Source organism: Acipenser ruthenus, chromosome 26 (genome assembly GCF_902713425.1).
Source record: "Acipenser ruthenus chromosome 26, fAciRut3.2 maternal haplotype, whole genome shotgun sequence".
Lineage (NCBI taxonomy): Eukaryota > Metazoa > Chordata > Actinopteri > Acipenseriformes > Acipenseridae > Acipenser > Acipenser ruthenus.
This window is the reverse complement of record NC_081214.1, coordinates 21752917-21765715: the sequence shown is the minus strand read 5'-3', so window position 1 is coordinate 21765715 and position 12799 is coordinate 21752917. Positions and strand designations below refer to the sequence as shown.

Here is a 12799-nt window from a genome sequence, read left to right as displayed (position 1 = left end):
ATTTGGCACAATCTCAGGATGATAGTTAGAACAATTCAGATGGTTTTGGGTGTTTGCCTGGTCGAATCCCTCCCGCTGCATGCCATCTCTGCATTCTTAATCATGGAAAGACGGACAAGCATTTTGTGGCAGTAAATGTGCTTGATACATTGACAGAATTGTGTTAGAGCTGCTGCAGTTGTATCCTGTATAACCACCTTCCTGGCCCACTCCTTGCAAAATACAATTATCACCGCAGATGCTATTTGCACATTCGCCATTTGCTTTGCAGATGGAGTATATGTGGTTTATAAACATATTCTTCCAATAATGTTTGAACAGATTATAATTAACGCTTGAGCTGTTAAACAGATGAATGATGCCCCCTTGTGGAGTATTTTAAGGATTGGTCTTGCATTTGGGGGTAGGTGTACTAAGATGGGCCAGTCGCAGTGCAAACATACTGCAATTTAGCATTTTCGTTGTGACACATAACAAGGTGAAAATGTTGTCGTATATACTGAGAAAATATGTTAATGAAGACAGCCGCAATATACTAATTTTAAATATTTGTTGCTTCGTCTTAATGAGGTCTGTAGCATTATACATTACGAGAGTCGTGTGACATTGTTCAAATAATTAGCGGTTAGAATCAAAATAACATTGTTTTTGTTAAATGTAAACGTCATCTGTACAATGCATTCTGTTCTGTCTTCATTTTATCTATTTTGATACAGTTTTATTTATATATATATATATATATATATATATATATATATATATATATATATATATATATATATATATATATATATAGATAAACCTTCACCCCCAAATAAAAAAATTGTTTCTATCAAAAAGCTTTTCATAATCATACAGGAGTAGCCCCTTGCTAAACCGGATGTTTATCCGATATAAGGAGGTGTCAGGTTTTTAAAAAAATACAATAAAATTGTACACACATACATTTATAGTGCTCAGTTTATTTTAGATGTATAAGTCATTGCGCTGAAATAACAGTAATCTGTTTTGGGTAGGCTACACATTACAATATGAAATAATATATAAATCTGTACAGTAGTAAAATCAAATGAACACTTAGCGTACTTTCTATTTACTTCAGCCTGTCTGCATTGCACACATTGGTGTAATGCAAGTAAAAGATTATTTTAAATTGAAACTAAATGATTTTAGCAGATTTATTATTATTATTATTATTATTATTATTATTATTATTATTATTATTATTATTAACATTAACTTGGCAACCTAGACAGTTAACACAAAATAGATCATGGTGCCGCATTGACAAGTTATGATACTTACAGGAGGACAGTCAATTCTCGTTAATATGAATTTCAGGGGACTATATATATATATATATATATATATATATATATATATATATATATATATATATATAATATATATATTGCTCTTCCCTTGTATTAATGGTTTAAAACTGAAAAGCTCACAGTTTATCTCTCTGAAGCAGGTATTAAATGCCCCCGAGTATTTTGGCTATGGTCTTTATTGTTGGATCATGTAAAGGGTAGGAGTCTGTTTAACATTGCAGGGATCACACAATATGTCCTTGCCTCGGTGCATTGACTCTGTGATTCACTGCATTGCTCAATTATGATATTTGTGTTCAAAACAGCGTGACATTAAACTTGCGCTTCAATTTGTTGTGTGCTAGATGACTGGTAAGGCATGTTCATGGTCCTGAAATATGTTATAACAAAACAGAGGAATGAATAGACCAAGCGATTGCCAGGGCTCTTTATTTATTATTGGTATTGAAGGATACATAATTATACCTATCCTGGTCTTATACACAATATAAAGCTATTAGTGCAATGAGAAAAATTAGTTGACAAGAATAAGAATTGGCCTCAGAGGTCATAAACAAGGATACTAATGGATGTAACCTGCGTTTTCACAGATGCTAAAGATTTGGGTTGAGGTTCCTATTGGTAAAACCTTAAAAAAAATGTAATTAGCTTTAGCTGACACAGCAGTCTGGAGGAAGCAAATTGTGTGTGTGTATTGGGTGTTTAAACCATGTCTACATACACACACACTCTCTTTATATTACATTCTGATGCATACTGACAGCCCTGGTTAGTATTTTCTAAGCAAATAAACCCTAAATAAGCAATTAACGTTTTAACATCGTTAAGACTTAACAACTACAAAGAAAAAAAAAAGAAAAAAAAAACGTACACACACCAAAGTATATACTGAAATTCGGGTCTAAATCTAAATTTTGCCTGTACCTGTATCGCTGTAATTGCATTCATTAGCTCGCAGTAGTTGCCCATCAACAATGAAACCACGACAGAGAGGTATCAGCATGCTGCAGCTCCACAAAGCCTGAAAATAAATATTCCAAATAAACCTTAATGTGATTCATTATGTGCGGCACCATAGTGGGTCAAAAACGATTGTATCTCAACTTGTTTATCACCCGGGGTTTCTAAGGTTTATGTGTGCATGCTTCATTTGGCTGGATGTGTCTGCAGGCCAGATTTATATTTTTCCCTACAGTTTACCAAGTTTAAACAAGACGCAATAGGGGCCCCTCGTTATTAATGTAGGTGAAGAACTGTTCACATACAAGTGTTGAGGAGCTGCAGTTTCTTCCTCACATCATTGTAGTGCTGCGTAGACCATTTTCTTTTATTTCATATTTCTATAGCTGATCCTCTTTCTGTTATTGGTAGATGTCATATCTTTCTATGACTGATCTTTTATTCTAACTGTTTCTGTACATTTCGTGAAAGCTTTTGCTTCTGTGTGCTTCTGTCACTTTTTAGTTTTTGTAGCCTGTTGTTAAAGTAAGTTGTATCGCGTTCTACAGAAAAAAAACTGCTCTTTGCGTCTTTTTCCTTAGCACTGATCTTAACGCATGCACCCTAGAGCTGCAGAATTAACTTATTACCAGAGCCAGTTTTTTTTTTTTTTACCACAGTTGAATTCAATGAAGTAAGCAGATTAATAAAGGCAAGGAATTAATTAAAATGACATGGGTCTACAAACCAGTTAATTGTAGAATGCAAATGTTTGCAAAAAAAGTTCACGGAAAGTCATTATTTTAGAGCCAAAGAAGGGGTTTAATTTTTAAATGTGACAAAAAGAAATTGCAATTATACATCATCTTGTGAAATGTCATCACACTTTCCATAAAAGTGCATAAAATAATGCATAATGCACATCGTAATATCTCAAGTCTTTTAAAAGATTAATTATAGGCTTTTAGATTTGTTACAGACACAGACATATTATGACCCAGCTACACATTTCATTTTTAGAACTGTGTGGCAGATGGAGTGCTGATGATAATTACTTTCTGATTCAACAAATTGCAAACCTGCAGAGCAATACAATGCCTGATAGATTTCATCATGCCTTCTTCTGTTCATCTATGTCAGTTAGGATGTGTATTGTAGAGACAGACAGACCGCAAATGCTTCCCAAGTGCAAAAGAAAGAACAGCTACGAGCAATTTGTGTTCATAATACATTTTATATTGGTACTACGGACTGGAATAAAACCATTTACTTAGTTGAACCAGATCTCTAAATTTAAAAAGGACTCGCACAAATAGGCTAAATTCTCAAAACTATTTATTGCAAATCATTGCAATTTTTTTTTTGTCAGAAAGACAAAACGCCATTACAATTTCAAATGAATATAACAAAATTTACTTACTCTACAATAATAATAATTAAAAAAAATCTGAGTTGTTTTTTTTCTCTCTGGTTCAGTGACTATTGTATGCATTTCTCCTTTTGGAAAAATTGCACTATGAGACTTTAACCCAAAGAGTGCTTGTCTTTTATATCACGCTGGTTATAAAGACATTTACAAGAATAAGAAAAAAAATATATAGCAGTAAACTGTAAAGGGGTAGGAGAAAGGAATGGTTATAATCTAAACATCAATATATTCTTGATAATAAAACGCAAACACCCACCTACACACATGATGTATATAACCTTGTTTGCAAATCTGTATGTAGGTTTAAAAGCATGATTTTTAGGTTTGAAAAACCTGTGCTTTTATACAAGAATGCAACATGTGTTGCTTTTTCTACTGTGTGTGTTCATCCTCTGATGACTGTCTGTCAACAGGAAGACATGAATCTCAATGAGGATCGCAAGATTCCACTACGTGAGAAAGACTTGAGCATCAAACGGGAGATGGTTGTCCAATACATCTCTGCAACTGCCAAATCTGTAAGTAACGGGGAGAAGAATGAAATATATGACATTTTCAAGACAGTACGGAATAATAAGCTTAACCTGATCTGCTCTCTGCCTCTGCTAAGCCCACATCTTTCATTGCTGCCTCGTTTCACCCATCCTCTGTGCTCTTCAACCTGCTTTTTGTTATAATACACTTACTGTGGATGAGCTAACCGTTCATTTGAATTTAGTACACTTCTCCCAACTGCTCGGTAATCTGAAACATGACACTTTCATTAGTATATACCAATAAGCCCTCTAAATCCACCACACGGGGAGTAATCCAAAATATTTTGAAGCTGAGTTTTTTTTATGTGATGTTTATCGTATAGGTTCATAGAGACTTAAGAGTTAGATAAACACTAGTTGATTCTTTAGTATTTTCCATGTAGTCATGTTGTTGTGTTTTTTTTTTTTTTTCATGTTTACAATCAAGATATTGGTCATTCTCCACTCCCGCACAAGGAACTAGCACAATCAAATGGGGATATAAGGAATTAAATGGGATGCATTGTGCATTGAACAACAAGGAAATGAATGGCAGTGTTGATTTAACACCCTGCATAGTCCAATTGCAGTTTAGACAAGCCAGAGCTGAATGTCAAGCAATTTGACCATTGGCACATTGTAACAGTGTAGGAGTAGTGTGGGAGCCTGCTTCCTATTTCATTTGTTTTCAGTATTTGAGGGCAGAAACATGTTTTAGGTGATAAGTGAAATTTGCCACGAGCAGAACAGTCATAGGCCATGCTTTCACTTCAAAATTTTGATTAATATTCTCCGCACCTCACTCTGGCACATCACATAACGTTCCTATCCTAGTGCCTTTGGAATAAACATATAGGCCTCTGTGTGTGTGTGTGTGTAAACATAAAAATCCCCTGATTAAAGTAATCTTGCTACTACATGCCTGTCTCTGTCTTTCTCGCTTGTTTTTTCATATGAACACAAACCTGTGACTTAAGTCCATGGTGTATTCCATGCTTTCCTGGTATTTTATTATTATTTTTTTTTTCATCACACTACATTTTTTTTCCAACAGATAAAAAGAGAAGGTTATTGAGTTAATTTCAGCATGCCTCACATGCAGAGCGTAGAAACTATATACTTTATATTATTCTCGATAGATCCACTGAGATGCAGAAACTCATTTCTAAAAATATCACATTTACACTGGGAAGAGGGTTTCAGATTTGTTTTTCTATAGAATTTGATAAAGTGAGTTCAGCAATGGATTTAGTTTAGTTAACACCCCTGCACTTCTTCGAAAGAGTGCAGATATTGGAATTTGAATGTTAATTAAAACAGAAAGACACAATGCTTCAAGTACAGCATAGAAAACAAGACGAGAGGACACAGTTGGAAATTGACTTAGAATAGAGGCTAGGAGACACTTATTTTACACAGGGAGTGGTGAAGGTATGGACTGAGTTACCATGTTGATGCTGAATCAGTATCCTGGGGCATTGGTTGAGCTCTAGCCTTAGGACACCCTGAAGCACATGCTTTTTATTGGATTGCACCCATCCACGCACTGATCGAGGCTCATGGTGTTTTTGACTATAGATGCTAGCTTGAAAGAGTGAGGAAATTGCTTCAGTTCAGGCCGTATTTAGATCCTAATACAATAATCATCCTAGACCCCCCCCTCTAGGAATTACAAGCTGCCTTACACGTCTGAATTGCCAGAAGTAGTCTTTATTACCAGCTTTATAGAAATGTCACAAGTGTTGTTTTTTTTTTTTTTTTTTTTGCTGGCAGTTCAGATTTATCAGGAAGTTGCCGCCGTGTCTGTGTTGGTGATATCAGTAAAAGGGAAAAGTTCAGATGAGATCTAAAGCTGTGAATGTCTTCATCTTTCAGTCCTGGGTATTCCAAGTTTGGGTTCAAGTTTTATACTGCATGGAATAGAAACATGCACAGATCTGCTTTGTAACCCTGCATATGTGCAACTGGCTGTTTCAGTATGTGTACATTTATACAACACAACACACAGGTCTTTTTCAAGAGTGTGCTAATTTAATCAGTCATCAACTCCCTTTTGAATTAGAAACATGTATAGCATTTGATACAAGGGATTTTGAAGGATATTGCAGCAGCAGACACATCTGTTGTGTGCTACAATAAGTAAGTATGGATAGATATTCTGGGAGTCTAAGACCTTATGATGTTCTAATCGGTCTGCTGAGCTTTATTTATATCGAGGACTTGAGATTTGATATATATATATATATATATATATATATATATATATATATATATATATATATATATATATATATATATATATATATATATATATATATATATATATTATAGTTTACTCAAAACAACATGTTGTTCATAAGGCATTGCTGATTGTAAGATACTTCAAAGCTTTTCTTTTGGAATATGTCATTAAAAGCAACCACTTTAGTTTATCTTAGAAAAAACCCAGGAAGTTCAGACTATTACCTACTGTACTAATTTCTCTGTGGGAGGTTTTTGAATGTGATGTGGTTCATAAAGAAGAAATATGTTGCAATTATCAAGTGAATTTATGTTCGGGCTACATGTTTGACAGTTTATATAAATGTGTAATTTCAATGTTTTGTTTGAGCTGAAAATGCATGCCTGCTGCTTTTTATCCTTCATAGCATATTCTTATTAACCTTGCATTATACATGACACAGAAATGTTTAAACTAAAATGCTTATGTGTTTTTTTTTTTTGAGTGTGTTTAAAAAGAAAATACAATGTCTGCTTAGCAAGTAACGTGAGAATGGCTCTGACAACAGAAGCTGTAAAGAAATAAATGAAATGACAAACACTAAATTTAGGCTCTTTGTTTATATGTGTTGCAAACTATGTTTCGGTGATCTCCTCTTCTAGAACTGTGAATGCTCAGTATAGGTTTTGTTTGAAATTATTACATATGAATAATCTTGACCCTATACTAAAGCATGACCTTGAACGAATGATCAGACGATGGCCTTGTTCTCCCAAACATCAATCCTCTATTATAAAATGTTAATTTCCCTTGAAGTTAGTGCTGGATGGACCCAATGCAGTGGCAAAGAACTCTGCCACACCAACCAGCAGGATAAACTAGAATGGAATAAAACATTCCAACGTGCAGTTAGTTGCTTTAATAGGTAGGAATGTTGGGTCTCTTTAATCCAAAACCTGATCTTTTTAAAGAAAAATACAAGCATCAAGTCCACGGTTCTGTACCAAGACCTCTTTTAACCAGTGAAACCAATGTCAATATATTGTAACAGTGGCTGTCATTGGTACAATATGCTAGGGAAGCATTGACAACATTGTATCTGTTGGACATTGCTCAACATCAAACATGCAATAAATCATTAAAGAAGAGTTCTTTCCATTAAAAACCCTTTACATTGCTGACAGCAGCTGTAAAACTGACGACAGCTATGCTGACTCAATGTTATTTCCAATGAACAAAGAGGCAGAGCATCACATTGTATTGACTCGAGAGGTATGTTTTTAATCTGACACATGATATAAACTGTACTTGAAAGATGTTGGTTACTTCCCGACATATACTAGTTTCCTTCTTGAGGTCCATCCGGAACCTATAGCTCTCAATAAAACATTCTGGACAAACACTGAGAAGAAACTAGGGCAAGCAGACACACACGTCAGCCAAATCGTGAGCCAGAATGCTAGTCTAGTTTCTTATGGGGTCCCAGCAGCAATCCACTAAATTTCAGCTGGCAAAACCTCTATTCTGTCCTATACAGTGACTGGCAGACTCCATACCTGTGACCCAGGAGGCTATAAAATGGATAGTCTTTGCCCAGTTTATATGTTAGTCTCTAACCCAAAAGTGTCTAACCTGATCACAGCCCCATTTTGTTGGTTTTTTTTCTAAAAATAAATAAATAAATACCACAGGTAACATCTGTTCTGTTCTGGAACCTCTGAGCTGTGTATGCCTGCCCGGATTCTCACCTTTAGTAGGAATTTAATATTCAGTTATTTCTTCAGCCTTCAAAAATAATTGGCCAAGCTAAAGCATAGAGGAGTGGATTCTAAGACTATCGATGCAGACATTGTTTGTTTTCTTATTAGAATGCTTTTACTTTTATTTACATTACAAACCAGAAGACATATTGAGTAACCAAAACAATTGTACTAATATACTAGAAGTGTGTGAAGCTTGGGCCTACTAATAATTGTGCTGTGTTTGTTTTTTTTGCACTTTTAACTCCTCTGCGTTGATGCCCTGCATGCAGATAACGGGAAGCAAACTTGTGGTAAGTAGTGATTTCTAATTCTCTCACCAGCTTATATTAAAATATTAAGCTTCACTGAGTCTCCTTCATGCTACATGGTACATCTTTAACTGGACTATGCAGACAAAATTGGAAACGTTTTGCAAAAGATTGATCTTACTACAAAATGAGAGCAAGGAACCTTTGTTAATTCAACTTTTTTTAATACATTGCAAAATGCATATTAGCATCAAATTATCATAAATGTGCAAAGAGAGCAATCGTTTTTATATGAATAATGATATTACGTCTAAATGTTTATTCTTTCCTCAGTCGATGGCACAAAGAAAATGCATCACTTAATTACATTTCACACGCTGTACTCATTTTGTAAGAAATTACTTGTATTGAATAGATTTGTTTTTTCTCGAAATAAGGCTTGTTTAATTTAGTTTGCAGTTTAATCTTTTATGTAACATATCTGAATACTCTTCACAAAGACCTATGTCTCTGTTCCACCGCAGTGAAAGCATTTAAAATGCTATCTTGGAGAGACTTTCATTGTTTTCTCAATAAGGCTTAAAACTGGCTTAATCTTTTCGAGGTTTTTTTTGTGCCTGTGATTAATACTATTCCTGTATTTCAGAGTCTTAAGAGCTTTGTTTCAGTGGTGACACCATTTTGCCATTTTCATTTTTCAATGCCTGTTTCATTGCTTGATTTTTTTTTTTTTTTTTGCATGGACAAAGATTGAAAAAGCCTTTAGTAGAGGAAAGTTGTTGTCTTTATAATAGCCCAATTTGCGCTTGTATTGTGGTCCATAAACGGTAACTTGCTGCTTGTTTTGGTATGGCCTGACCCATGTTTTGTTCAGAAATACTACAGAAACTTAAATGACAAACACTTTGGCAAGTAGTCTTTTTTCAGAGTTAAGCCATTGTCCAGTGTAATTGTGGTCCCTATTCTATATTGTGTATTTGATTTAACAGCAGCGGTGTACCATTTATTAACTATCCACTAATCATTTCAAAGGGGGTGAGTTTCTGTATGGTCTGGAAGGATACATGTCCACGTTCAGCAGGTTAATTAAGTTTGCGCTGCTGTTTGTTAAATTAAGTACATTAACCTCATTAAAAAGTGAAGTAGTGATGAATAAATTACATAATAAGAAGGATTGTTACAGTACAGTATGTACCTTTTTATTGCTGTTTGTTACATTTTACTAAATGGCTACACACATGGGATTTAGTATTGTTTAATGGAAAGACATATTACGCCCTGAAAGTAGTAGGTTTCACTAATAAGAGCAGAACCCAGAAATCAGAAGGCTATCATGGAAAATGGCAGGATTGGCAGAGCAATGTTACAATTTGGATTAAGCGCTACAGTATTTAACATAGTTACCAATATTCTAAGAATATAATGCACCTGGTGTATGCTACTTTAGCAAAAACACCATCGTATAATGCAAAATAGTATGTTCTGTTTGAACAGGTAGATGGCATATACTGTAAATCTCATTTCACCTTCTGTAAATGGAACTGGAGAACAGTCTGTCCTAAATGTAATGTACACTCCGTTAAAAGGAAAAGGAAAAATATGTAAATGAACATGCTGAGAAATTGTTAAAAAAAACAAAAAAACACATGCAGTAACTAAAAGGTAAGGGCACAGCATCAGCACCATTTGAATTGTCTTTTCCCATTTACTTGCTCCAAAGCTGGAAAGGCATTTCTGGCAGTTCAAGACAGCATCTGTAGCATTTACTTCTGTTCATCAAGCATGAAATCTGTTTGGCATCTTATCCAGGTCGCGAGGACGTGCTCGTATGAAGTTGCTGTAACTGTACTGGCTGCTGTTTCTGTGCGCTGAATGACTGGGTGTGTGATAGGTTTTAAATGTAACTTGTTAATAAGTGAAGCCAGCATATGTGACTCTTGGTAAGTTCTCAGAAAGCACCCCTGGCAAACTGCTTCCATTTTGTGTGTGTGTGTGTGTGTGTGTGTGTGTGTGTGACCATAGGCAGAGCAGTAAGTATTTACGAGTAAAGCACAATATAGACATTTAATGTTTGCTCCACTTTGTGCAACTCCTTTATTATTGACAGAGTCTATAATGTGAGCTGCACCGCTGGCAGGCACTGTATTAAATGCTAGTGCCATGTTGATACCAGTCTATTTCAGCTCAAAGGTGATACGTTCATTACGTGAAGAGACGCAATGTAACTTGACATAACCTGCCAGGGCTCTGCATGCAAAGATCGACAAGCCCTGGCAGCCTCGATTTATACGGGCCGTTGCTATGGAAACAGTCACAATCCCTGACTACTGGAAGTACAATTTCATCCAAGTGTGTCTTCAGACTTGCGGGGATTGGATCCTTGCTGTTAATAACCAGACAGGAGGTTTGTCAGATTTGAGAAAAAGGTTTTTTGTCTGGGAAGGTCATGGATAAAGTCTGTTTTTGATTCCTGGAGGCAGATTTGACCTTTTCAATTTTCCACTTATTGGGGTAGTTGTGAGTTGGCCCAGGTACTGCATTTAAAAAAAAAGGCACAGGAGAACTAGTGTGGTCAGGGGCCACTGAGACATGTTTGGGCACTATTTTTATGAAAGAGATTTAAAAAATAATGTCAGTACTGGCACACGTATTGTAAAAACTATATAATATATATCTGATGAACCCTTTGAGACTCCTTATCAACTAAAACACACGGATTCATTACATTTACTGTTTTGAGAAGTCCCCAGTTATCACAGTTTAATTTCACAGCACTGAAAGAATAACCTTTTGAAGCATGTTTTATTCTATTTGCAGTCTGCCCTAATACACGGAAGGGTGCCGAATGCCAGCTGTTTTGAATAGTAATGTGTAACTAAATCAAGGCCACAATATGTTCAAGCAGATCAGAAGATTGTTTTCATTGCAGCTTGCCAAAAGGGTTCTTGTATGCAACACCCCACATCCTGAGAAATATGTTGATAGGAAATGAGTTTTAGCAGTGCAGCATTTATTAATTCATCTTATTGTATTGAAAGGTTGGATCTGGTTATCCAAATTGTCAGTTTTCTCATTCTCAAATGTATTTTAAGAAGAGCCCGTTTGAAAGTCCGCTCAATTCCTTGTGTACCTCAAGGGTTAAAAACACAATAATATATAAACTGTGTGTACTGAAATAACCCATTCTCTGGTCAGTAAGCCCTCTTGTGTGTTGCTTATTCTGTCTGCCCCTCAACAGCAGTTGACAACTTCAGTTCACGTTTAAGTTTGTACTCTGGTTGCAATATAGCATTGGAAAGGGCTAATTCCCTAATATGCCTGTGACAGTCAAGAATATTATTTCAAACCCTGAAGTAAAATATTCAGCGATTTGTGTTGCATAATCAGTTGCATTAAAAATGATATGCTTTTGACAGATACTGACAATGAAATCTAATTAATTTCTACGTGTATATATATATTATTTATTTTTTATTTTTTTTGTAATACAGCAGTGGTAGTTATTGAAATGCAGGCAGCAGGCATTTCAGTCAAATAATAACTTGAAATGATTGACGTATATTTAATTGAAATATTAGTCCTTTCAAGAATGAGGTGTATCTAATGCAGTCTGTTTAAAGTGTTGACTGTGTGAAGGGTACACTTTCCCATATGGCCACGTGGAAATGTATTTGCATTAATTATTTATATGTTAATCTTTAAATGCTAAGGGGTGGGTTTGGTTTTTTGTACAGTGCAGAGATGTGTATCGTTCACTGGGTTCTGTAGCCACATATTCCTAGAAAGGTTTAAGTAAGAGAATCATAAATAGGATTGTTTTATGTGAACTACAGCAGAGAGAGGGGCTTATGTTCTTTTTATCAGCTGTTCCATGCAGAAACTGTCTGGGAAAAGTCTTTTTACTTTGACCTCTTAAGATCTGGAGCATTTTGATGGCAGCTTTTAGTGGTGGCATTGAGCCACCATCTGTAGTACTACTTTACAGTATCTGCTCTGAATGTTTTTTATACAAAATGGTGCCACTTTCTACCATCAGTAGAAGATTAAAAGATTGCTTTTGATAGCTTAGGGAATTTATAGTGTTCTGAGTTTGTGAAAATGAGTTTGTGTTAATTCAGGAGTGGGCCAGTGAATGTTCACACTGACTGGCAATACAACACGTTTACAGTCCCATAATGATGGTGATTATCAGTATGGGTGGCTCACACTTGTTGTCTTAACGTAATGTTTTTACTTTTTTGCTGCGAGAGGAGGCGGAAAGTTAAATTTTTGCTTCACTATATGTGCATTATAGAGAGGTAGTTATTTTGTTTTGTATTTGTCAGATGTGTGTTGTGTACCGCGGTGCCC

The 12799-nt window shown here is 35.4% G+C and overlaps 1 protein-coding gene across 7 annotated transcripts in view; it reads left to right on the top strand.

Annotated features, from left to right (window-relative positions):
• The window catches only part of LOC117430578 (protein diaphanous homolog 2), a 408548-nt gene that overhangs the window by 28620 nt on the left and 367129 nt on the right, over positions 1 to 12799 (top strand). For 5 of the 7 annotated variants that reach the window (XM_059000922.1, XM_059000924.1, XM_059000923.1 and 2 more), the window contains 2 exons: positions 4116 to 4220; positions 8471 to 8491. In XM_059000922.1, the coding sequence (XP_058856905.1) occupies positions 4116 to 4220; positions 8471 to 8491 (126 nt within the window). The remainder of the gene's footprint in view (positions 1 to 4115; positions 4221 to 8470; positions 8492 to 12799) is intronic. The other 2 variants (XM_059000925.1, XM_059000921.1) reach the window with 1 other exon arrangement.